At 43.2% G+C, this 25,814-nt stretch overlaps 1 protein-coding gene across 2 annotated transcripts in view; it reads right to left on the reverse strand.

The window, feature by feature from the left end:
- The window catches only part of LOC109874531 (fibroblast growth factor 12), a 48,989-nt gene extending 27,480 nt beyond the window's left edge, over nt 1-21,509 (reverse strand). The window contains exons 1-3 of one of the 2 annotated variants that reach the window (XM_020466478.2): nt 20,138-21,509; nt 18,783-18,830; nt 14,303-14,413 (exon numbers count right to left, since the gene is read on the reverse strand). In XM_020466478.2, the coding sequence (XP_020322067.1) occupies nt 14,303-14,413; nt 18,783-18,830; nt 20,138-20,336 (358 nt within the window). In that variant the 5' untranslated portion in view covers nt 20,337-21,509. The remainder of the gene's footprint in view (nt 1-14,302; nt 14,414-18,782; nt 18,831-20,137) is intronic. The other variant, XM_020466479.2, reaches the window with a different exon arrangement.
- Nucleotides 21,510-25,814: the final 4,305 nt, after the last annotated feature.

The following is a 25,814-nucleotide window of genomic DNA, read 5'->3' on the forward strand; positions in this document are numbered from 1 at the left end:
CCCTCTCGATCTCTCATCTCTCAACCCTCCCACCCTACATGCATATTAGTAACTATTGCTCAACAGTTCTCCAGCTCTCTCTTACTGTATTCCAAAATGTTCTATCTTTTCCCCAATGGGAAAAACAGACATCATGGTCACGTTGTATGGTGGTTGTCTAGAGAAAGGTTTTTAGCAAGCAGTTTCTATCTGGTTGTAATCTGGATATCTAACCAGATAACAACCAAAATATGACGTCTTTACCATGACAATTTGAATAATTTGATTTCATCATGGCAAAAATGCATCTTTACCTGGTTTTGAAAGAGACCACAATGTAAAAAATGACCAATCCAAAAATACCTCAATTGGTTACTAGTGAATGAGTTTGTTTTTACCAACTGAAAGAAACTACATTTGTTGAAACCAACTATATGATTCAATGTCAACTGTTATATTTGATTATTAACAAACCTATATTTCAAGTTGAACTTTTCCCCTTTGGTTAAACCTAATAAATAACAAATACAGACAAAAATGCAATGTAAATACAAACCATCTTGTTTTGACTTTGGAATTAAATAAATTCCCTGGAAACTAAGTTTATTCAACAACTTGAAAAATTGTAATATTAAAATATAATATTATTTACAGAAGACCTTCACATTTAGCAAGCACAATATCATAACCAAGCAAAGGCTACCTTAACACAGAAACCTTATCAGGCTCTTAAAAAAAAATCAGGCTCTTAAAATTACAACCTGAAAGCCACACCCCAAATTAGGCAATATTGGTTGCAATCTGGTTATACAATAATTTCTTAAACAGAAATTAAAGCATTAAGACATCATGAGCCAGCTAGGCCAGGTTATTCTCTCCTTTCCTCTCTGTGTCGTCTTCAGTCTGTCTCTGAGCATGAAGCTTCTCGCAGAGGGAATTATTAATTTGGTACAAATGGAGAAGGAGGTATTTTTAGTTCTATTTACTGAATTATTTACTGCAGTTTACTGCACTCCTCCATCCCTGGGCCAGCATTACTGGGTATTGAGAAGATTTCCCAGATACCACTGACCCAAACCACACTGTAATGGAAAACGGTCATTTATACGGTCATTTGGGGTATTATCAACAGTAAAATACTCAGAAATGTTTTTACTGCAGCATACTGTAAATTATGGTGCATTGTGGGATAATGCTGTGGGTGGGGAAATAATTGCTCTATTTCGAATGGTACACACAAAAAAATACTGGAAGCAAGTGACCTGTAAGTTACTGTAAAAAAAGGTACAATATGTTACTAAATTCCAAATAAACTTTACTGTAATCCACCTCTCATAATACAGTACCGTACCGCAACTTACGAGCACCAACAAACCTTTGACCACTAGTGAGTATATGGTACTGTTGTTTCTAGCTCATTAACATATTTTGAGGCGTACCTTGTAAGAGGTATTGATTCCTGTGGTTATAGAGCCCCATCAATTGTAAAATATATAGGGGACACATTGGAGTGGCAGCAAGTCTCAAATGGTTGAGCATTTTGTCATGGCCTTTTTGTCTGTTTTGCCCTGTAGTTGCTGCCAGTTTGGAAGCTTTTGTTAAGGCCTCTAGAAGTGTAAGTGATATAAAACACAAAATATTAATTAAGATCACTTTATTGGTCAATTGCACACAAGGTCCAACTGAAATGTAACTTCTGCTTAAAAAGAGACATACATATGTTTTAAAGAAGTGTGGCCACACAGGGAGCTGTTGTTGTGGGGGGTTAGGTGCCTTGCTCAAGGACACAATGGCAAGCAACGGAATCTAGGATTTGATACAACTCACTTCCCAAAATATTTTTGGGGCAAACTTTCCAAACTGAAGTAGTTTGATGCTGATCTACTTATCTGAGTGCTCAATCCTGATTGTAGGGATTCGAACTGGCAACCCTCCGGCTGCTGGCTCACCTCTCTAACCGTAAGGCTACCTGCCGCCCTATGCTGGAATGTGTAAACATTTTACCTACACTGTAAAAAAAATCCTGTTGTTTTCACGGTATCTTACTGGCAGCCAATAATAACCTGTTGGTTAATACAAAACAAATTACAGTATGTTACCATAAATTCCAAAGAATGTATTGTTTAATTAACCAAAGTTTATTTGGAATTTACAGTAACACTTTTTTTTTTACAGTAACTTACAGGTAACTGTCTGCCAGTAAGTTACTGTAAAAACAAGTTACCGTTTTACAGTGTAGCAGCTAACCTGCTTGCACCAATCCCGTAATTACAGTAAACTACAGTGAAATGCAAACCCCTCCTCTCAATGAATTTCATTCATTCATTAATTCATTCAGATTATTTTTACCATAAAATACAGACAATTCTACGGTATTGTACTGTGTGTCATTACACAGTACTTGCTTTGATACTGTATTTATATTACAGTAGGTGTACTGTAATATGAAACACAGAATTTTACAAGCCACTGAGCTGCCTATAACATGCTGTCAAATTCACGGAAAACCCTTTACAGTGCAGCATCACTCCTAGAACACTGCAACAGTTCCGTTCCCAATAACTCATTTAAAGGACCCCCCCCCAGAGGAGGTTGTCGCCAATATTTCAATATCATTTCCTGTCCTAGCGATGAAATGCATGTTTAGGTTTAGATTGACGAAGGCTACTTATACACATTCAAGAATTGGGTGTGGTAATTTCCCAGTGGAGTTGATGAACATCAACTAATAAATCAAATCAAATCAAATTGTATTTGTCACATACACATGGTTAGCAGATGTTAATGCGAGTGTAGCGAAATGCTTGTGCTTCTAGTTCCGACAATGCAGTAATAACGAACAAGTAATCTAACTAACAATTCCAAAAAAACGACTGTCTTATACACAGTGTAAGGGGATAAAGAATATGTACATAAGGATATATGAATGAGTGATGGTACAGAGCAGCATAGGCAAGATACAGTAGCTGATATCGAGTACAGTATATACATATGAGATGAGTATGTAAACCAAGTGGCGTAGTTAAAGTGGCTAGTGATACATGTATTACATAAGGATGCAGTCGATGATATAGAGTACAGTATCTACGTATGCATATGAGATGAATAATGTAGGGTAAGTAACATTATATAAGGTAGCATTGTTTAAAGTGGCTAGTGATATATTTACATCATTTCCCATCAATTCCCATGATTAAAGTGGCTGGAGTAGAGTCAGTGTCATTGACAGTGTGTTGGCAGTAGCCACTCAATGTTAGTGGTGGCTGTTTAACAGTCTGATGGCCTTGAGATAGAAGCTGTTTTTCAGTCTCTCGGTCCCAGCTTTGATGCACCTGTACTGACCTCGCCTTCTGGATGACAGCGGGGTGAACAGGCAGTGGCTCGGGTGGTTGATGTCCTTGATGATCTTTATGGCCTTCCTGTAGCATCGGGTGGTGTAGGTGTCCTGGAGGGCAGGTAGTTTGCCCCCGGTGATGCGTTGTGCAGACCTCACTACCCTCTGGAGAGCCTTACGGTTGAGGGCGGTGCAGTTGCCATACCAGGCGGTGATACAGCCCGCCAGGATGCTCTCGATTGTGCATCTGTAGAAGTTTGTGAGTGCTTTTGGTGACAAGCCAAATTTCTTCAGCCTCCTGAGGTTGAAGAGGCGCTGCTGCGCCTTCCTCACGATGCTGTCTGTGTGAGTGGACCAATTCAGTTTGTCTGTGATGTGTATGCCGAGCAACTTAAAACTTGCTACCCTCTCCACTACTGTTCCATCGATGTGGATGGGGGGGTGTTCCCTCTGCTGTTTCCTGAAGTCCACAATCATCTCCTTAGTTTTGTTGACGTTGAGTGTGAGGTTATTTTCCTGACACCACACTCCGAGGGCCCTCACCTCCTCCCTGTAGGCCGTCTCGTCGTTATTGGTAATCAAGCCTACCACTGTTGTGTCGTCCGCAAACTTGATGATTGAGTTGGAGGCGTGCATGGCCACGCAGTCGTGGGTGAACAGGGAGTACAGGAGAGGGCTCAGAACGCACCCTTGTGGGGCCCCAGTGTTGAGGATCAGCGGGGAGGAGATGTTGTTGCCTACCCTCACCACCTGGGGGCGGCCCGTCAGGAAGTCCAGTACCCAGTTGCACAGGGCGGGGTCGAGACCCAGGGTCTCGAGCTTGATGACGAGCTTGGAGGGTACTATGGTGTTGAATGCCGAGCTGTAGTCGATGAACAGCATTCTTCTTGTCCAGATGGGTTAGGGCAGTGTGCAGTGTGGTTGAGATTGCATCGTCTGTGGACCTATTTGGGCCGTAAGCAAATTGGAGTGGGTCAAGGGTGTCTGGAAGGGTGGAGGTGATATGGTCCTTGACTAGTCTCTCAAAGCACTTCATGATGACGGATGTGAGTGCTACGGGGCGGTAGTCGTTTAGCTCAGTTACCTTAGCTTTCTTGGGAACAGGAACAATGGTGGCCCTCTTGAAGCATGTGGGAACAGCAGACTGGTATAGGGATTGATTGAATATGTCCGTAAACACACCGGCCAGATGGTCTGCGCATGCTCTGAGGGCGCGGCTGGGGATGCCGTCTGGGCCTGCAGCCTTGCGAGGGTTAACACGTCTAAATGTCTTACTCACTTCGGCTGCAGTGAAGGAGAGACCGCATGTTTTCGTTGCAGGCCGTGTCGGTGGCACTGTATTGTCCTCAAAGCGGGCAAAAAAGTTATTTAGTCTGCCTGGGAGCAAGACATCCTGGTCCGTGACTGGGCTGGGTTTCTTCCTGTAGTCCGTGATTGACTGTAGACCCTGCCACATGCCTCTTGTGTCTGAGCCGTTGAATTGAGATTCTACTTTGTCTCTGTACTGGCGCTTAGCTTGTTTGATAGCCTTGCGGAGGGAATAGCTGCACTGTTTGTATTCAGTCATGTCACCAGACACTTTGCCCTGATTAAAAGCAGTGGTTTGCGCCTTCAGTTCCACACGAATGCTGCCATCAATCCACGGTTTCTGGTTAGGGAATGTTTTAATCGTTGCTATGGGAATGACATCTTCAACGCACGTTCTAATGAACTCGCACACCGAATCAGCGTATTCGTCAATGTTGTTATCTGACGCAATACGAAACATCTCCCAGTCCACGTGATGGAAGCAGTCTTGGAGTGTGGAGTCAGCTTGGTCGGACCAGCGTTGGACAGACCTCAGCATGGGAGCTTCTTGTTTTAGTTTCTGTCTGTAGGCAGGGATCAACAAAATGGAGTCGTGGTCAGCTTTTCCGAAATGGGGGCGGGGCAGGGCCTTATATGCGTCGCGGAAGTTAGAGTAACAATGATCCAGGGTCTTTCCACCCCTGGTTGCGCAATCGATATGCTGATAAAATTTAGGGAGTCTTGTTTTCAGATTAGCCTTGTTAAAATCCCCAGCTACAATGAATGCAGCCTCCGGATAAATCGTTTCCAGTTTGCAGAGAGTTAAATAAAGTTCGTTCAGAGCCATCGATGTGTCTGCTTGGGGGGGATATATACGGCTGTGATTATAATCGAAGAGAATTCTCTTGGTAGATAATGCGGTCTACATTTGATTGTGAGGAATTCTAAATCAGGTGAACAGAAGGATTTGAGTTCCTGTATGTTTCTTTCATCACACCATGTCACGTTGGCCATAAGGCATACGCCCCCGCCCCTCTTCTTACCAGAAAGATGTTCGTTTCTGTCGGCGCGATGCGTGGAGAAACCCGCTGGCTGCACCGCTTCGGATTGCGTCTCTCCAGTTAGCCATGTTTCCGTGAAGCAGAGAACGTTACAGTCTCTGATGTCCCTCTGGAATGCTACCCTTGCTCGGATTTCATTAACCTTGTTGTCAAGAGACTGGACATTGGCAAGAAGAATGCTAGGGAGTGGTGCACGATGTGCCCGTCTCCGGAGTCTGACCAGAAGACCGCTTCGTTTCCCTCTTTTTCTGAGTCGTTTTCTTGGGTCGCTGCATGTAATCCACTCCGTTACACTGGTTGTAAGGCTGAACACAGGATCCGCATCGCGAAAAACACATTCTTGGTCGTACTGATGGTGAGTTGACGCTGATCTTATATTCAGTAGTTCTTCTCGGCTGTATGTAATGAAACCTAAGATGACCTGGGGTACTAGTGTAAGAAATAACACGTAAAAAAACAAAAAACTGCATAGTTTCCTAGGAACGCGAAGCGAGGTGGCCATCTCTGTCGGCGCCGGAAGTCGTTTAGGGCTAGCTAGCATGCTAACCTTATCTAGATAGCTAACTAGCTATTTTGCTAACCTTATCTAGCTAGCTAATGTTATCTGTTGTTGGATATTTTTTTTAAGAACTACGCCGTATTCAAAAGATTAGCCAGCTGGCTCTATGGATGGTTCTGGAGCTGGATTTGTCATAAGCATTGATTTAGGGAAAATATTGCCACAGATGGCAACCACTGTCCTATCTTTGACTTCGCCATCTATTGTTTTCTCCAAAGTTTTGTCATCTTCCATAAATTACGGCCACGAATCCAACACAGAAATAGTTAGAAATAATAAAATGAAGCGCTGGTAATATGGAAAGATAGCTGATATGCGTTTTTCTACATTGTAATGGACCGCGGTACAGCAAAGCAAAGTCAGCCCATGCTCATGACTCATGGTTCTCACAAATGATAGGCTACAATGACTTTGCTCATGACTGTAAATTCCTTCTTCTTCTTTGGTATTATGGCTATCCGCAAACAAATGTTATAGGTGCAGGCTGCCACCTACTATATTGGCTGTGTATCATCCTACTATTCTGTATTATAAACGGGTTGGTTTGAGCACTGAATGTTGATTGGCTGTGGTATATCAGACCGTATACAACGGGTATGATAAAACATTTACGTTTACTGCTCTAATTACGTTGGTAACCAGTTTATAATAGCAATAAGACACATCGGGGGGTTGTGATATACTGTATGGCCAATATACCATGGCTAAGGGCTGTGTACACCTCCGCGTTGCGTCGTGCCTAAGAACAGCACTTAGCTGTGCTATATTGGCAATATACATCCAATATACACATCCTCGGGCCTTATTGCTTAAGTAAGAATTCATTATACTTTGTGCAAAATTACCAACTAACCCTGTACCCATTGAAACCTCACCACTATTCCACGACTTTGGCCCTATCTGATCCTACTCCAGGCCAGCAGCCTGGGAGGACGGGACACTGTCGTTCAAAACATATTTTCTGCAGTAAAATCTTCTACACTCTGTGGCGATCCATCATTCAGGGCTGGTGGGGCAAATAAAATAAAAAATAAAATATATACACTACCAGTCAAAAGTTTTAGAACACCTACTCATTCAAGGGTTTTTCTATTTCGTCCTATTATTATTTTTAAAATGTACCCCCTTTTTCTCCATAATTTCGTGGTATCCAATTGGTAGTTACAGACTTGTCCCATCGCTGCAAGTCCCGTATAGACTTGGGAGAGGCGAAGGTCGAGAGCCGTGCATCCTCCAAAACACAACCCAGCCAAGCCGCACTGCTTCTTGACACAATGCCCACTTAACCCGGAAGCCAACCGCACCAATGTGTCGGAGGAAACACCGTACACCTGGCGACCTTGTCAACGTGCATTGCTCCTGGCCAGCCACAGGAGTCGCTAGTGCGTGATGGGACAAGAACATCCCTGCTGGCCAAACCCTCCCCTAACACGGAACCCAAACCGGCTGCGCGCATGTGCCATCGTGCACCATCGTGCACCATCGTGCACCATCGTGCACCATCGTGCACCATCGTGCATAAATGTATTTTGTCCCCCCTCACCAAACGCGATCACGACACGCAGGTTAAAATATCAAAACAAACTCTATTTTAGCAAATCAAAACATATTTTATATTTGAAATATTTTATACTTCAAATAGCCACCCTTTGCCTTGATGACAGCTTTGCACACTCTTGGCATTCTCTCAACCAGATTCATGAGGTAGTCACCTGGAATGCATTTCAATTAACAGGTGTGCCTTGTTAAAAGTTCATTTGTGGAATTTCTTTCCTTAATGAGCTTGAGCCAATCAGTTGTGTTGTGACATGGTAGTGGTGGAAAACAGAAGATAGCTCTATTTGGTAAAAGACCAAGTCCATATTATGGCAAGAACAGCTCAAATAAGCAAATAGTTATTATCATTACTTTAAGACATGAAGGTCAGTCAATACGGAAAGTTTCAAGAACTTTGAAAGTTTCTTCAAGTGCAGTCACAAAAACCATCAAGCACTATGATGAAACTGTCTCTTATGAGAAACTGGCTCTCAAGTCTAAGTCCTTAGTAAGGGTAAACATCGAACATTTATACCCTTTGGGTCCTGCCATAGAGTTACATTAGAAGAGCCCTTGAGCCAAGAGCCAAGAAGGCTCTTGGCTCATTGGCCACAGATAAAATGAAATCAAATCACGTTGTATGTACAGTAGCTGATCATGTCAACATCTTACTTTCAAAATCTTAGCTAGCAGTCATCATCATGAATCATGTCGACAATCTACTGGCAAATCCTTTTTAATCCTTATCATGTGAAGAGAAATAAAGACGAGAAATAATAGTTAAAATGTATGCTGCTCATCGGCCATAAACATTACACAACAAATTGGAAATTTGCAAATTCAACAATGAGTGGTTTCAAAGGAATCCGTGTTATTTGAAGTGTATCGTTTTTGACATGCAAAGACCCAAATGGCGTTCACCCTAATAATTTGGTCTATTTTCACCTCTTAATTTCGCCTACTGTTCTAACTTGGTGGTGCACATGTAGCCTATAACCTGTTTTAGAGAAATGTAATCATCGAAAATGAGCTTTCGTTGTCTGCTTATATGCCCCCTTTATTTATCCTACGGTCTTGACTTGGTGTACAGGGAGTACACTGGAAGAACGGCCCATGTTCTGAATTCTGTCCCTGTACATTTCAAAAGTGCTGAACAAATAGTTATATTGACTACGTCCGTCATCGCTCGCTCATTAATGTTTTAATCGAAATTACGGATTGCCTCTTATCCGCTTGTCGTCCCCTTATGCCATAGTTTGTACATCTCAATTGTCAGTAGAACCCACATTTGTTTAAGCAAGTCAGCCATATCAGCTATGTTTTTTTTAAAGGCAGTAAATGAGGATGAATGAACTGTTTCGCTGCCAGACAAGGCTCCGCTAGGTGTAGCAGTGGTAAGGTGTTGGGACAGCTGTTGGGACTCTGCTGTTGGGACAGCTTTATGTAGGCCCTAACCGTTTGTCACCGTTATAGTGCAATTAATGTATTGTTTAGTGTTGTGTTGTGTAGTGGCTATGCTGGCATGCATCCCACATAATTTTTTTGCCCCACCAAGATTTATCTGCTAAAATCGCCACTGCGTACACCCAAGTACTTCTCTGCAGCTTCCACCACAACATCTATCCTCTGTGATTTACATTCCAGTCCTGCGGTACAATTGACAACCGTGGCCATGAATGCCAAAAAAACAACCTTACTGAAGCACGTTATTCCTATCACTCTCTATTGGCCTCGGTCTACTCACAGGTAGCCTCTTAAGATCCCTCACCCTGGACCCATCTTTCTCTACTACTCTCCTCACTGCCTCATCATATGACACCTTCTGTACTACTCTGATCCTGGAATCCTCAATCTGCCTTTCTCTCACCAGACACCTCTGATCTCCAGCACCATGGGAACCCCTACAGTTTACACACAGAACTTTTCACACATCTAGGAAACTCCCTCATACACACTGCTGCCACATGACTATAAGCTTGACACCTAAAACAACGTAATGGATTCGAGACAAAAGCTCTCACGGGATAACTGACCCATCCTAACTTAACTTTATCTGAACTCAGTAGTACAGATAGTGTCTTCTCTGTTTCACCACACTCTCCACTGGGTCTGCGTCGCACCAAACGGCGGGTGTCACAGACACAGCGAACTTCAGTTGATCCTCCTCAACACTTAACACCACTCCAGTTATCACTCCTTTCAGCAGAGCCCTGCTCCAGAGAGGAAGGAAAGTCACAGTTCTTGTCCTATAAGTTCCTTGATTTTTTTTTTTTGCATGTGCCTTTTCAATATCTGGATAGACACTTTTTTCTAGCTAACGTTACACCAATCAAAGCAGTGGAGCGTGTAGTCAGAATGGTCAGAACCATTCATCTTGGGGCGATGGGGGGAGATGGTTTGCAAAATGCTATCATCTCACGCAATTACACAATTGATCAAATTGTCATATACACCACCGTTCTAAAGTTTGGGGTCACTTAGAAATGTCCTTGTTTTCGAAACATAAGCACATTTTTTGTCCATTAAAATAACATCAAATTGATGCCAGCATCCTGGAGTTGCCTCTTCACTTGACATTGGGACTGGTATTTTGCAGGTACTATTTAATGAAACTGCCAGTTGAGGACTTGTGAGGCGTCTGTTTCTCAAACTAGACACTCTAATGTACTTGTCCTCTTGCTCAGTTGTGTACCGGGGCCTCTAACTCCTCTTTCTATTCTGGTTAGATCCAGTTTGAGCTGTTCTGTGAATAGAGTAGTACACAGCATTGTATGAGATCTTCAGTTTCTTGGCAAATTCTTGCATGGAATAGCCTTCATTTCTCAGGACAAGAATAGACTGATGAGTTTCAGAAGAAAGTTATTTATTTCTGGCCATTTTGAGCTGTAATCGAACCCACAAATGCTGATGCTCCATATACACAACTAGTCTGAATAAGGCCAGTTTTATTACTTATTTAATCAGAACAACAGTTTTCAGCTGTGCTAACATAATTGCAAAAGGGTTTTTTAATGATCAATTAGCCTTTTAAAATGATAAACTTGGATTACCTAACACAACGTGCCATTGGAACACAGGAGTGATGGTTGCAGATAATAGACCTCTGTACGCCTATGTAGATATTCCATTAAAAATCGCCGTTTCCAGCTACAATAGTAATTTACAACATTAACAATGTCTACACTGTAATTCTGATAAAATTGTAATGTATTTTAATGGACACATTTTTTTTGCTTTTCTTTCAAAACATGGACATTTTTAAGTGACCCCAAAATGTTGAACGGTAGTAATTATATATATATATATATATATATATATATATATATATATATATATATATATATATATATATATATATATATATATATATATATACACACACACACACACATACATATTTTGACTATTTTCTACATTGTAGGATAACTATGAAATAACACATATGGAATCATGTAGTAACCAAAAAACTGTTGCGTCGAGCAAACCCGTATCCGGGAGCGTAATCATAGCCTCAAATGCATTAGCATAACGCAACGGACATAAATACCCCTAGAAACTTTTCCTATTCATGAAAATCGCAAATGAAATTAAATAAATATATTCAAACACAAGCTTAGCCTTTGTTAACAACACTGTCATCTCAGATTTTCAAAATATGCGTTACAGCCAACGCTAGACAAGCATTTGTGTAAGTTTATCATGGCATAATGCTATGCTAGGCTCTGCTGACAGCAGGCAACATTTTCACGAAAATAAGAAAAGCAACAAAATTAAATAATTTACCTTTGAAGAACTTCAGATGCTTTCACTCAGGAGACTCCCAGTTAGACAGCAAATGTTCCTTTTTTCCAAAAATATTATTTTTGTTGGCGAAAAAGCTCCCGTTTCTTCACCATGCTTGGCTGAGAAATCGACCGAAAAATGCTACAACTATAACGCCAAACCTTTTTCAAAATTAGCTACATAATATCGACAGAAACACGGCAAACGTTGTTTAGGATCCATCCTCAAGGTGTTTTTAACAAATATATTCAATAATATATCTGTCGAGGTGAGTTGGTTTCTCATAAGAAGCGATTGGAAAAATGGCTACCTCAGTATTTTACGCAAGGTTTTCTGCGGGAGACACCATGTGACCACATGCCATATATGGTCCCTTACAGCCATTCTTCAAGGGAAATGCCTAAAAAGACGTCACAATGCTGTAGACACCTTGGGAAAAACGTGGAAAATGTAAGCTCATTCGTAGCTCATTCACAGCCATATTAGGAGTCATTGGCATGAGGTGGTTTAAAAAAATGCGGCACTTCCTGGTTAGATTTTTATCTGGGTTTCGCCTGTAACATCAGTTCTGTGGCACTCACAGACAATATCTTTGCAGTTTTGGAAACGTCAGAGTGTCTTCTTTCCAAAGCTGTCAATTATATGCATAGTCGAGCATCTTTTCGTGACAAAATATCTTGTTTAAAACGGGAACGTTTTTCATCCAAAAATTAAAATAGCGCCCCCTAAATCCAACTGGTTAAACAAATATATTTTAGATTCTTCAAAGTAGCCACCCTTTGCCTTTATGACAGCTTTGCACACTCTTGGCATTCTCTCAACTATGGTTCCTAGAGGGCAAAGTAATCCTTGAGTAGCGCCACTGGCCCCTAGGAAACTGTTGTCCGTCCGACATAAATACTGATCCTGGGGCTTAACCTATTCCTGAGGGATTGTTCACAATGCAGAGACTGTTACCCCCCGAGACACATTCCTCCAGGGTGACTCCTTTAGGGAAAGCTGTTTCTTCACTGTGACAAGGTTCATACGGAGACACTGTAAAGATTACTGCTTCGGTGCATGGCAAACCGACTTGGAGAGAGCGACCACTGTAAAAGTGGAGGGAAATGACTCGTGGAATGATCCTTTGGACCAGATTTCTCTTGAGAATGAAGTTCCTTCGATTGGATTTATTCCCCGCCATGAACATCCACAGCGAAATTGCAGTTGTGATAATCACAAGCTTTAGACCTGAATAAATCAAAACACTAACTAGGTTTCCATCCAATTGGTGACAGATTTTCATGCGAATATTCTAAAATTTGCATTAAAACAATATGCACAATTTCCCACCAGATGGGTTTACCATGAATTTGACTTGTGGATAAAAGGCTGTGGGTGATGATGTAATGCACATTAAAAAATACCTTTTGCGGTTAAATTTCCATGCATTGAATAAGTTAAATGGGTTTTCATCGCATTTTCAACTCTACTGATGGTTTTCTCACCATAAATGTTGAGTTATATAGCGTGTGCCTACTCTGGTATTGGCACTTGTGCTCTAGCCAACAGCGTGGGTATAGCCTACATTATGAGATAATTATGGACAAAAGAGCAAAATTATTTGAATTTGTCAAATCGATGATTATGTCACCAGAATAAGACCCTCGATATTTATTGGAAAGGAGCATCACCTTGCACTTTCACCACACTGTGAAGTTCATTATAACTATAACTTATTGAATCTGTAGCCTAATAAACTGCATGCTTTCCGGACAAGTTGTAGTGGGAGGACCACATGTCACCACATGAATCCAAGTTTACTTCGATATATATGGTTATTATATAAATATTTGTCCATAAAAGCATTTCTAATGACATTTCTCGCATAATTCATTTTACCGACAAAAAGATCCTAACCTTGTCTAGCATATTTTGTTTTGTCGACAATTGGAACGTTTATTGTTTCCACCATTTTGACATTCTTTATACAAAGTGCTTGACTTGCATAAAAAGGTTGAATGGAAACCTGGTTAATGTGGCACTTACATCCACACAGTGGCACACAAGGGATGTTTTGCTAGGCGCCGGGAGGTGCTTCCATTTGATATAAAAAACATATTTTAGTGTTCTCAGTTGAACATGCAAATTTTAATCAATTTTTTTTCTTCTTTTCTATCAAAATTATAATGGATTTGACACAAACTCTAGGCTGTTTATTTCTCAATATTACACTGATGTGTAATATTGTCTAAAACTGTCACGCGAGGCAAAAAAATGATATGCAAATTGCTAATCTGCAAGACTTTGTTTAAAAGTTCGACCCAATTGATTGTTCGCAGCTGGTGTATTTTACATAGTTATATATCTTGGCAGTAGATGTTGGCACTTAGCTATAACAAAACTGCACGCACATTTGCACACACATTTTGTTTCACAGTAAATACTAAATAGCAGGCCAAATTGGTTAGCTTAGCAAGTCTGTCATGCTTTGATCATACAATACCATAAAGGAAGTCATACTAAATGGGGTAATGTGAGTATTCCAGTTCAGAGTCTTTAAAAGTGCACCCTTCCTTCCTTCCTTAAAGTAATCACTGATTAGAAATGACTAGACAGGTGAAAGCTATGTGGCGGAGCCCTTGCGTTCACCTGTCAAATCATGTCTAACCACTATTCTGTCAAGAAAGGAAGGACACACTTTTAAGAAACTGGAATTGGGCCAGTGACTAGTGGTAACCATGCGGCATGCTGGGAGTCGTAGTGCCTAACCCAATTACTCACTGTAGTCGCTGTTCTCGTCCTTGCTGCCATCGATAGAGCCGTCCGGCTGCATCTGCAGGTAGAAGCCTTGCTGGCTGAACAATCGTGTCACGATGCCTTTCAGCTGCGGCTCTGAAACAAAGGACAGACCCCCACCACGCCCCACCCCCCAGGGGCATGTCAGACCACACCCCTATCACTTCACACCTCGCCACTGCTGCTCACATTGACAAACTAGTAAAACAGATGTTGGGGATGTGGTTAACGGTAAAAAGCCTGGGTACCAGATTGGGGTCAGAGGTGAGAATTGACTTGGCGTAGAATAAGAAAATTCAAGAGAATCAATGGGTGGGCTCGTAGTCACGACAGTAACCTCTGCATCTGAACTGTTACCTTGTTGTACTGCCAACTTGCTAGCTAAGGTATCTCCTAACATTTATAAGATAAACTGACCCTGGAATACGGATGCATCTGTAAAAATGATGTATATCTACTGCACTCTTGTAGTCTGGTGATGTTAATGAGTGGTTCTTGAAGGTAATGATGTAATCTGAAATGTAATACAGTATATTGTGGTGCAACAGCAACTGGCCTAAGTTTTGGGGTTTTGAGGGTTGAGATTGACCTGTTCTTCACAATTTTTATGAGATGATTGCCTTGTGGGAATATTCACATTGTCACTGTTCACCAAGGGATGAATCCTAACCTTTTATGTGCTTAACTTGAACTTTTGTGTAAATAATGAATGGATGTCGTTGGGATATTTGTGCACAATAATCTCAAACTGGTATTCTGACCTAAGTAACTATTTGCTCCTAGATGGGCCTGGTAATGTTGGTGAGCCGGGACTTCATAATGTGGGTTTGAGTAACAAAAATCCACAACTGTATGTTGATTGTGCCGTTTAGGGCTTTCAACACCACAACTGATCCCCAATCATGGTTATATGGTTATATCCTGAGGAGAGTCAGCCCAAAATGTTATACCATCTATAAATAACTCTTGAGTTTACCTTCCAACTTGGTGGTGCTGATGATATTTGGAGGAGAGCCGAGCTAGCGCTGGGCTCAGGTTGCAGCAATCAACACTTGTGAGGGAGCAGGTGGATACGGAGTTTTAGCCCAAGGCTATGGGAGTCTTCTCTCCCAAGGCAAGAAAAAAATGTATGTGTGAATGAGACTGTTTACCGTTTGGGAAAGGGTGGGGGTGCTAGAAGATCATGTTGTGAGAAACAATAATCTGTGGACTCTCAGGAATGATTCACATGCAGTTATTTTGATTGTGTGGATAGTTTCATTTCGATGGAGCTCATCACCAGTAGCACTTAGCAGTGAAAATAGATTCTGAGTAAACGATCTTGCATTTGGGATTTTTGGTCGTTCAATATTTGGCCTTTATGAAAGCACGTGTTAGATTTGGATTGAACAGCAGAGGCATGAAAGGAGCACCTACAGTGCCTTCGGTAAGTACTGAGACCCGTTGACTTTTTCCACATTTTGTTACGTTACAGCCTTAGTCTAAAATGTATTAAATAAATACAAATCTTCAGCAATCTACACACAATACCCCATAATGACAAAGATAAAACAGATTTTGAAAAATGTTTGTTAATTTATAAAAAATATATACTTATTTACATAAGTATTCAGACCCATTGCTATGAGACACAAAATTGAGCTCAGGTGCATCCTGTTTCCATTGTTCATCCTTGAAATGATTCTACAACTTGATTGGAGTCCACCTGTGGTAAATTCAATTTATTGGACATGATTTGGAAAGGCACACACCTGTCTATATAAGGTCTCACAGTTGACAGTGCATGTCCGTGCAAAAACCAAGCCATGAGGCTGAAGGAATTGTCCCTGGGGAAGGGTACCAAAAAAATGTCTGCAGCATCGAAGGTCCCCAAGAACAGTGGCCTCCATCGTTCTTAAATGGAAGAAGTTTGGAACCACCAAACTCTTTCCAGAGCTGCCCCCCTGGCCAAACTGAGAAATCGGGAGGAGAAAGGCCTTGGTCAGGGAGGTGACCGAGAACCCAATAGTCACTCTGACAGAACTCTAGAGTTCCTCTGTGGAAATGGGGGAACCTTCCAGAAGGACAACCATCTCTGCAGCACTCCACCAATTAGGCCTTTATGGTAGAGTGACCAGACGAAAGCCACTCCTCACTAAAAGGCACATGACAGCCCGCTTGCAGTTTGCCAAAAGGCACCTAAAGTATCTAAGACCATGAGAAACAATGTTCTCTGGTCTAATGAAATCAAGATTAAACTCTTTGACCTGAATGCTAAGCGTTACATCAGGAGGAAACCTGGAACCATCCCTACGGTGAAGCATGGTGGTGGCAGCATCATGCTGTAGGGATGTTTTTCAGTGGCAGGGACTGGGAGACTAGTCAGGATCAAGGCAAAGATGAACGGAACAAAATACAGAGATCCTTGATGAAAACCTGCTCCAGAGCACTCAGGACCTCAGACTGAGGTGAAGGTTCATCTTCCAACGGGACAACGACCCTAAACACAAAGCCAAGACAATGCAGGAGTGGTTTCGGGACAAGTCTCTGAAAATCCTTGAGTGGGCCAGCCAGAGCCCGGACTTGAACCCGATCGAACATCTCTGGAGAGACCTGAAAATAGCTGTCCATCAAACCTGACAGGGCTTGAGAGGATCTGCAGAGAAGAATGGGAGAAACTCTCTATATACAGGTGTGCCAAGCTTGTAGTGTCATACCCAAGAAGACTCAAGGTTGTAATCACTGCCAAAGGTGATTCAACAAAGTACTGAGTCTGAATACTTATGTAAATGTGCTATTTCATTTTTATTTCCTTTTTTAAATGTTATTAAAAATTAGCATATATTTCTTAAAGCCTGTTATTGCTTTGTCATTATTGGCTATTGTATGTAGATTGATGAGGGGAAAAAAATATTTAATACATTTTAGAATAAGGCTGTGACCTAAATAAATGTGGAAAAAGTCAAGGGGGCTGAATACTTTCCAAAGGCACTGTATATTATGGAAGTGATGCTGCTTATGGAGTCATGCAAAGGTTAATTTGAAGCACGGTTGAAGTTAAGGCAGTTGTGATCCAACTGGATCAACCATCGTATAATCTGTGAAAGTGTAAAATAACGTTCATCATCAAACTGAAAGTGAATGGAAAGTCGCAATCTGGAAATAATGAATCCTTCACTTTGCCTGAGCTAAACAAACAAAATTGTGTTTGGATGCAAGTTCATTATTCAATAGAATTTTCTTGGTCTTTAAATTAAACAAACCATTCATTGATCAAGATCAGATCTTTCGAGGTGTAGTGTGAATATGTGGACGGGTTCAGATAGGGCTGATGGTGTAGCATCAGAATCGGGGCTAGTGTCCACAGTGGATCTGTAGGCCTCCAGAGCTGGTCCTGGAGCAGATTAGTGGCATTTGATCCATACTGTAGTTGAGCCCAGGGTTGGCCTGCAAGCTGACCTCGCAGCAGTGGAGGTTCATGTCGCCTCAGCTGTACACTATTCTGTCCATCAACCCACAACTCACTTCCCTTCGGGGGTGGAGCCATCAATCTCTGGGACAGGCCCGCCATCATCCATCATGGGTAGGGCAGAGAGAGTGGGGGCTAGCTGGGGGGGGATCTCACTAAATCACATGTGATAACTGCACTTCTGTAAATAAAGGGCTAAGTAATCACTGACAGCAGAGCACGTCAGCTCCATTCAGAGGGGCGGGAAACAGAATGGACGTGCGTTTACGTGCAAGTGAAGTATGCTGGTATGTGTGAGAGGAGAAAGAAATAGAGGGCGAGGGAGTGTTTAAGTATGAGTTTGAGAGAGACGGGTGGACATTGAAGGAACAAATTACCTGTTTTTGCGCTTGGGATATGCCTAGTATGGGAGAATGTGCCTGTGTGTATGAATGCTGACTGGAGCCATTCAAAATGGCACAACTTTACGTGTATCGATGCAGAGACATACACGGGAACATTTGGGTATGTTGACGAATGGCGTTATGACCATGAAATGGTGAATGATCACCTCAACTGCTACCGTCGACAAGTTAGACAGGGAAAACACAGCAGGTCGATGCACACAAATAAACAGACCGCCACCCAGTCACACAGCAATACTCCACATGTGACATACATGTTAAACACAAACAATGACACACTGGAGGAGGAAAACAAAGAGAGAGAATAAAAACTGATCTGACACATACGAACTGAAAGACTGAGACAAAAAAACTAAAGGCAGAGAGTAGCCAAGGACAAAGAGACTACTGGAAGAGAGCGTTACAAGGAGTAAATAAAAAATAAATAAAAAATTGAAAGCATAGTGTCAAACAAATCAGCAGAGGGGTCACCGGCACCAGACAGGTGCTATAAGCCATCTCCCACCCACCTCCCCTCCCTCGCAACAGGGGTATCTACATGGGCGCGAGATGGGGCGGGGGGGTGGAGACGGAAAAAAACACAGCACACACGGATGGAGGCTGAGCTACTAACCTAGCCTGCCGCCCTTACGGGACACCTGTGGAGGTTTGGAGGGTGCATCTTACAGGGGATAAAAGGAAAAACAAGATTCTTTTAACAGACAAATTCCTCCAGCATTGGCTGTTTGTCAAAATGCTAAAATCATTATAGCAGTATAGGGATATGAGGTAAAGGACATGTGCTGTCTGTCTGTCTATGGTCCAGTTTGGTCTGTCTGTCTATGGTCCTGTTATGTCTGTCTATCAGTGTATAGTCCTGTTCTGTCTGTCTATCGGTCTATAGTCCTGTTCTGTCTGTCTGTCTATGGTCCTGTTCTGTCTGTCCGTCTGTCTACGGTCCTGTTCTGTCTGTCTGTCTACGGTCCTGTTCTGTCTGTGATTCTGGTCCGTCTGTCTGTGGTTCTGGTCTGTCAGTTTGTCTATGGTTCTGGTCTCTCTTGTCTGTGGTTTTGGTTTGTCTGTGATTCTGGTCTGTCTGCATGTGTTTCTCTTCTGTCTGTCTGTGGTTTTGTTCTGTCTGTCTGTATTTGGTTCTGGTCTGCCTGCCTGTCTGTCTGTGGTTTTGGCCTGTCTGTCTGTCTCCCTGTCTGTCTGTGGGGATGGTGCACCTGCTGTACATCACATGACAGCCTTTGGTTCGATAAGGAGAGGAATGATTTGCCCGTTCCTCTTTATCTGTGCACCAGGAGGATGGGAAGAATGATACCTTAGCATAGTAGGAACGGAGCCTGTGTCCATCAATACGCCGGGGTAGCCTCTTAATCACTATAGCTACCTCACTAAACTGCAATAAACATCCCCACTGCAATAAACATTTACCATTAAACATTTCATCTCAAAAGAGCCTTGGTGCACTGCGGTGCAACTTATCTTCACTAAGTCTCAATTTGCATTCATTATTGAATTCTTTAAGGTAGCATTATTCTACTTGGCAAGGGGGATGTAAAAAATAAATCTGGATTAAAAATATATGTTAATATATGTAAGCCAATATTTGCCTTGCCTTCCATTAGAAATGCACAGCATTTGACTATATGATAGGATGGCAATAATGGTGCCAAGATAAACGATCATTCTGACCACAGCAATATAACATACATATTGGTAACGTCACAACATATACATCGTTTTACATTGAGGCTAATACGGCAGGATGTGGGTAAACTGTTGTGTCTTGCGGTGGTTCTCGACAGAGCTATGTGAGCTATGGAACAGGTGGAATTTTCGCATCGCATTCTCAGGCACCGCGGATAAATCTACCTGCAGCCTTTCAGATGGGCTAGCTAGAGCCTTCGACTGCGGTAATGCCTTAGCTCGGCTCGGTCGAGGGGCAGGGGGAACCGTTGCGCACAAAACTACAGCACTGACCTGGTCGCCGCCGAGCGGCTGGTCTTTTCTTGCCACTGCAGAAACGGACTTTGCTGAAGACCCCCAAGAAATGCCGCTCGCATATGGAACGTGGGTCTTTGCTGGGGCTGGGGCGCCGTTTAGTAGTGGAGACCCGGTCACTGTTTGACTCCCTCGCCTGGCGTTTCTGTCGGATCAAGGAGCTGGCGATTGCGGCCATCTCCCTCGCGGGCGAGCCGAACCGAAACCGAGCCCAGAATCGTTGGACAGATGTCGAGTTGTGTGCGGCTGTTTGGTGCAAAAGGAACCGGGTGGAGAAAATCGAATTTACGGTCCACGGGGGTTTACTCAAATGTCATTCCGATCCCCTTTAGAAAATACACCAAGTCCCGCGCATCATCGGGCATCCATACTGCATCCTGGGGAACGATACCAGCCTACAGTCACAAATTCCTTGCAGGGAAAGCGTCAAATGCCATTGACTCATAAAACATATGCCGCAAATTTACGCACGGATAAAAGCATGGCTACAAAATGTAGGCTATTCAAAAAAAAATGTCACAACAGTGGTAAATAAGTTTGTGTGTTGTCGGAGCGTGCGTGCGTGCACACAATTGAGTCTCAGGTATTCCAGTTGAATGGCGCCAAGTCTGACAAGATCGACTCTGTGCAATCCTCATGTGCACGGAAAGTCGGTAAGTGGCAAAATATCCAGCACCATAATGCATTCGAGACACCTTTAAACTCCACTGTAAACAATTTCATCAACAGCTGCGTTAATGCAACGCCTCGTAACTTTTCAACGTATTAAGCCAAATACAACGCCGAATCGAGAGGCGACGAGAGCTAGGCGACTGTCTGTTTGGCTGCCCCACTCGCTCTCGAGGACTACGGGCATTTGTGCCAGCGCGCCAGCACCTCTACCAGTAGCAGACACCGCGAGCACTGTCGGGGAAAGACACTGGTCTGCGAGAATGCAGCAGCAACATGGTGATTTGGGCTTTTACGATGAGAGAAAACAAATATGCGTTTTGTTATTATTATTGTCCGTAGGAAGGCTATAAAGATTTCCCCAAACGCGTTTATTTTTCTTATTGCCCACAAAACCATTGGTGTAGCCTAAAGGAGTATTTCCAATGCGTTCCGTATGGATGTGTGGCGTGTGCTATCGCCGACCAGGCAAGCGTGAATGGGCTCACCTTTCGATCTCTCTCACTCTACGCAATCATACGTGATTGAGGTTTGGATGAGGAATTCTCCGGGGCACAGAATAAATGAGAGGGGCACGGAGAGAGCGAGAGGAAGGAGGGGCAGCGGAGTAAGGGAGAGAGTGTGTGTCTGTACACGTGCGTGTTAGAGAGAGAATGTACGTGTATGCGTAAGGGAGAGACGGAGAGCGCGGATCTCCAAAATAACGGTATGCTGTGGTCCCTACACGCGGTCAACCCCAAACTGTCCACGGATTTGAGAAGCACGTCGGTGCCACATTTTTTTTTCATGGGACAAGAGTCTTTCTTCAGTTTGAAATGGAGCAGTGAAGAATGTTATATCATCTGGTGGTACAGGGACAACTTGGCCCAATGGTATTCAGACTATACCGTTCAAATTCCATTGGTTTATGAGTCCATTTCGCAAACATCAGTTTTATATTATATTGTTTTATACACTGCAGCATTCAAGTACATCCCTATTTAATTGGGTCTCACATTAGTTCGAAGTGTCTATGGACACGTGATGGCTAAAGAGTTTATGCAACATCACCGTATACGAATCCCAGCGCACAATGCAATGCATATACTGGTAGAAATAAAGCACATATTGATAAGGCAGCGACAACACAACAGGACTAAATTACAGACATATACACACACACGTGAATCACATGAAATACAGTGACTTTATGTGAATTCTAATTTGGTGAAAGTAATATTCTGTTCCATGCGTTACTACAGTGTCATTAAATTACAAGGGTGTCATGACACGTTATAACAAGTGTTATATCAAGTCTGCCAGTGTTAGTGTTCTGGCATTGGCAGGCCCTCTCAATGAAAGTGGCAACTCCTGACCTCTGTTGCATTAACTGATGAATGGTGGTGTGTGTGTGTGTTTTTTCTGGTGCTGTGTCCTATATCACGTGTGTGTCCACATGTAGGAGCACACACGCGACAGCGGCTTAGAGGGTGGGAGGGAGAATGACGTGAGTCATACAGTACATGGAAAACATCTTGCCTCCCTGCCACAGAGAGTTGGCATGAAACATTCAGGGGTAAACTTTGTCTGGGTTTGACATCTATTCTCTGAAAACGGAATCAATGATTGAGGAAGCTACTGTCTCGCTCCTTGTCAATCAAGGGGCCATTTGGGATCCATAGCTTATAAGTCTGGGGCGGTGAAAGGGGTTTGAGTGTGTGTGTGTGTGTGTGTGTGTGTGTGTGTGTGTGTGTGTGTGTGTGTCTTGTGAGTTAGTGCCAAAGTGTTCATGCACATTGTTAGGTGGGGGGGGTCCAAGCGCATATATGTCAAAACTGATATTTAATTACTACCAGAAAATATAATCAATAGCAAATCCCAAATTACATCATTTATCAGTTTTACTGTTTGTCGCCCTGAATGGCACCCTATTTCCCTAATAGTGCACTACTTTGAACCAGGGCCTATAGGGCTTTGGTCAAAAGTTGTTCACTATGTAGGGATTAGGATGCCATTTACTGTAGGATGTATTCACTGTCTGTCGCCCCACATAATTCTCTGATATACCGTTCCGTGGAGAAGGGGTTCATGGGTATTATGGAGAATTCTTGGAAAGGGGAAATGGCTCCCACATAATTAAATAATATATAATCTCTTACAGAATACAAATAGAATAGCTCTCTATGTTGGCTCTACTGTGGTGCCGAATAAAGACCAGGCCCAAAATGGGACGTATGTCATTGTCACAATAAGATTTATTGTGTCTTCTTGTGTGTGGTGCGATTTAGTAGTAGTAGTAGTTACAGTAAAACCCCTCATTTGTTTTCACATTGTGGATGTTATCATTGTATAACTCTATTCAATCTATATTATTGTGCTGAAATGTCAACATTAAACAGTCTCTATTACATGACCTATTCTTGTTTTCTCTATAGTATATACCCCTATAGGTAATATATTTACTGTGTAGCATTGACCTTCATTATTTTCTATCAATACCCTCAAATGTCTCCCATCAGAGTCAAGTGAGTGATATTTTTTTTCATTCCTTAAACATTTTATGTTTTTCTACTTCATCACTTGTCATAATATTGTAGACTAACTGGAGAGACGCTATCCGAAGCGGTGCAGCCAGCGGGTTTCTCCACGAATCGCGCTGACAGAAACAAACATCTTTCTGGTAAGAAGAGGGGCGGGGGCGTATGCCTTATGACTAACGTGACATGGTGTGATGAAAGAAACATACAGGAACTCAAATCCTTCTGTTCACCTGATTTAGAATTCCTCACAATCAAATGTAGACCGCATTATCTACCAAGAGAATTCTCTTCGATTATAATCACAGCCGTATATATCCACCCCCAAGCAGACACATCTATGGCTCTGAACAAACTTTATTTAACTCTCTGCAAACTGGAAAGGATTTATCCGGAGGCTGCATTCATTGTAGCTGGGGATTTTAACAAGGCTAATCTGAAAACAAGACTCCCTAAATTTTATCAGCATATCGATTGCGCAACCAGGGGTGGAAAGACCCTGGATCATTGTTACTCTAACTTCCACGACGCATATAAGGCCCTGCCCCGCCCCCCTTTCGGAAAAGCTGACCACGACTCCATTTTGTTGATCCCTGCCTACAGACAGAAACTAAAACAAGAAGCTCCCACGCTGAGGTCTGTCCAACGCTGGTCTGACCAAGCTGACTCCACACTCCAAGACTGCTTCCATCACGTGGACTGGGAGATGTTTCGTATTGCGTCAGACAACAACATTGACGAATACGCTGATTCGGTGTGCGAGTTCATTAGAACGTGCGTTGAAGATGTCGTTCCCATAGCAACGATTAAAACATTCCCTAACCAGAAACCGTGGATTGATGGCAGCATTCGTGTGAAACTGAAGGCGCGAACCACTGCTTTTAATCAGGGCAAGGTGTCTGGTAACATGACTGAATACAAACAGTGCAGCTATTCCCTCCGCAAGGCTATCAAACAAGCTAAGCGCCAGTACAGAGACAAAGTAGAATCTCAATTCAACGGCTCAGACACAAGAGGTATGTGGCAGGGTCTACAGTCAATCACGGACTACAGGAAGAAACCCAGCCCAGTCACGGACCAGGATGTCTTGCTCCCAGGCAGACTAAATAACTTTTTTGCCCGCTTTGAGGACAATACAGTGCCACTGACACGGCCTGCAACGAAAACATGCGGTCTCTCCTTCACTGCAGCCGAAGTGAGTAAGACATTTAAACGTGTTAACCCTCGCAAGGCTGCAGGCCCAGACGGCATCCCCAGCCGCGCCCTCAGAGCATGCGCAGACCAGCTGGCCGGTGTGTTTACGGACATATTCAATCAATCCCTATACCAGTCTGCTGTTCCCACATGCTTCAAGAGGGCCACCATTGTTCCTGTTCCCAAGAAAGCTAAGGTAACTGAGCTAAACGACTACCGCCCCGTAGCACTCACATCCGTTATCATGAAGTGCTTTGAGAGACTAGTCAAGGACCATATCACCTCCACCCTACCTGACACCCTAGACCCACTCCAATTTGCTTACCGCCCAAATAGGTCCACAGACGATGCAATCTCAACCACACTGCACACTGCCCTAACCCATCTGGACAAGAGGAATACCTATGTGAGAATGCTGTTCATCGACTACAGCTCGGCATTCAACACCATAGTACCCTCCAAGCTCGTCATCAAGCTCGAGACCCTGGGTCTCGACCCCGCCCTGTGCAACTGGGTACTGGACTTCCTGACGGGCCGCCCCCAGGTGGTGAGGGTAGGCAACAACATCTCCTCCCCGCTGATCCTCAACACTGGGGCCCCACAAGGGTGCGTTCTGAGCCCTCTCCTGTACTCCCTGTTCACCCACGACTGCGTGGCCACGCACGCCTCCAACTCAATCATCAAGTTTGCGGACGACACAACAGTGGTAGGCTTGATTACCAACAACGACGAGACGGCCTACAGGGAGGAGGTGAGGGCCCTCGGAGTGTGGTGTCAGGAAAATAACCTCACACTCAACGTCAACAAAACTAAGGAGATGATTGTGGACTTCAGGAACAGCAGAGGGAACACCCCCCCATCCACATCGATGGAACAGTAGTGGAGAGGGTAGCAAGTTTTAAGTTCCTCGGCATACACATCACAGACAAACTGAATTGGTCCACTCACACAGACAGCATCGTGAGGAAGGCGCAGCAGCGCCTCTAAAACCTCAGGAGGCTGAAGAAATTCGGCTTGTCACCAAAAGCACTCACAAACTTCTACAGATGCACAATCGAGAGCATCCTGGCGGGCTGTATCACCGCCTGGTATGGCAACTGCACCGCCCTCAACCGTAAGGCTCTCCAGAGGGTAGTGAGGTCTGCACAACGCATCACCGGGGGCAAACTACCTGCCCTCCAGGACACCTACACCACCCGATGCTACAGGAAGGCCATAAAGATCATCAAGGACATCAACCACCCGAGCCACTGCCTGTTCACCCCGCTGTCATCCAG

Source organism: Oncorhynchus kisutch, linkage group LG30, assembly GCF_002021735.2.
Source record: "Oncorhynchus kisutch isolate 150728-3 linkage group LG30, Okis_V2, whole genome shotgun sequence".
Classification (NCBI taxonomy): Eukaryota; Metazoa; Chordata; class Actinopteri; order Salmoniformes; family Salmonidae; genus Oncorhynchus; species Oncorhynchus kisutch.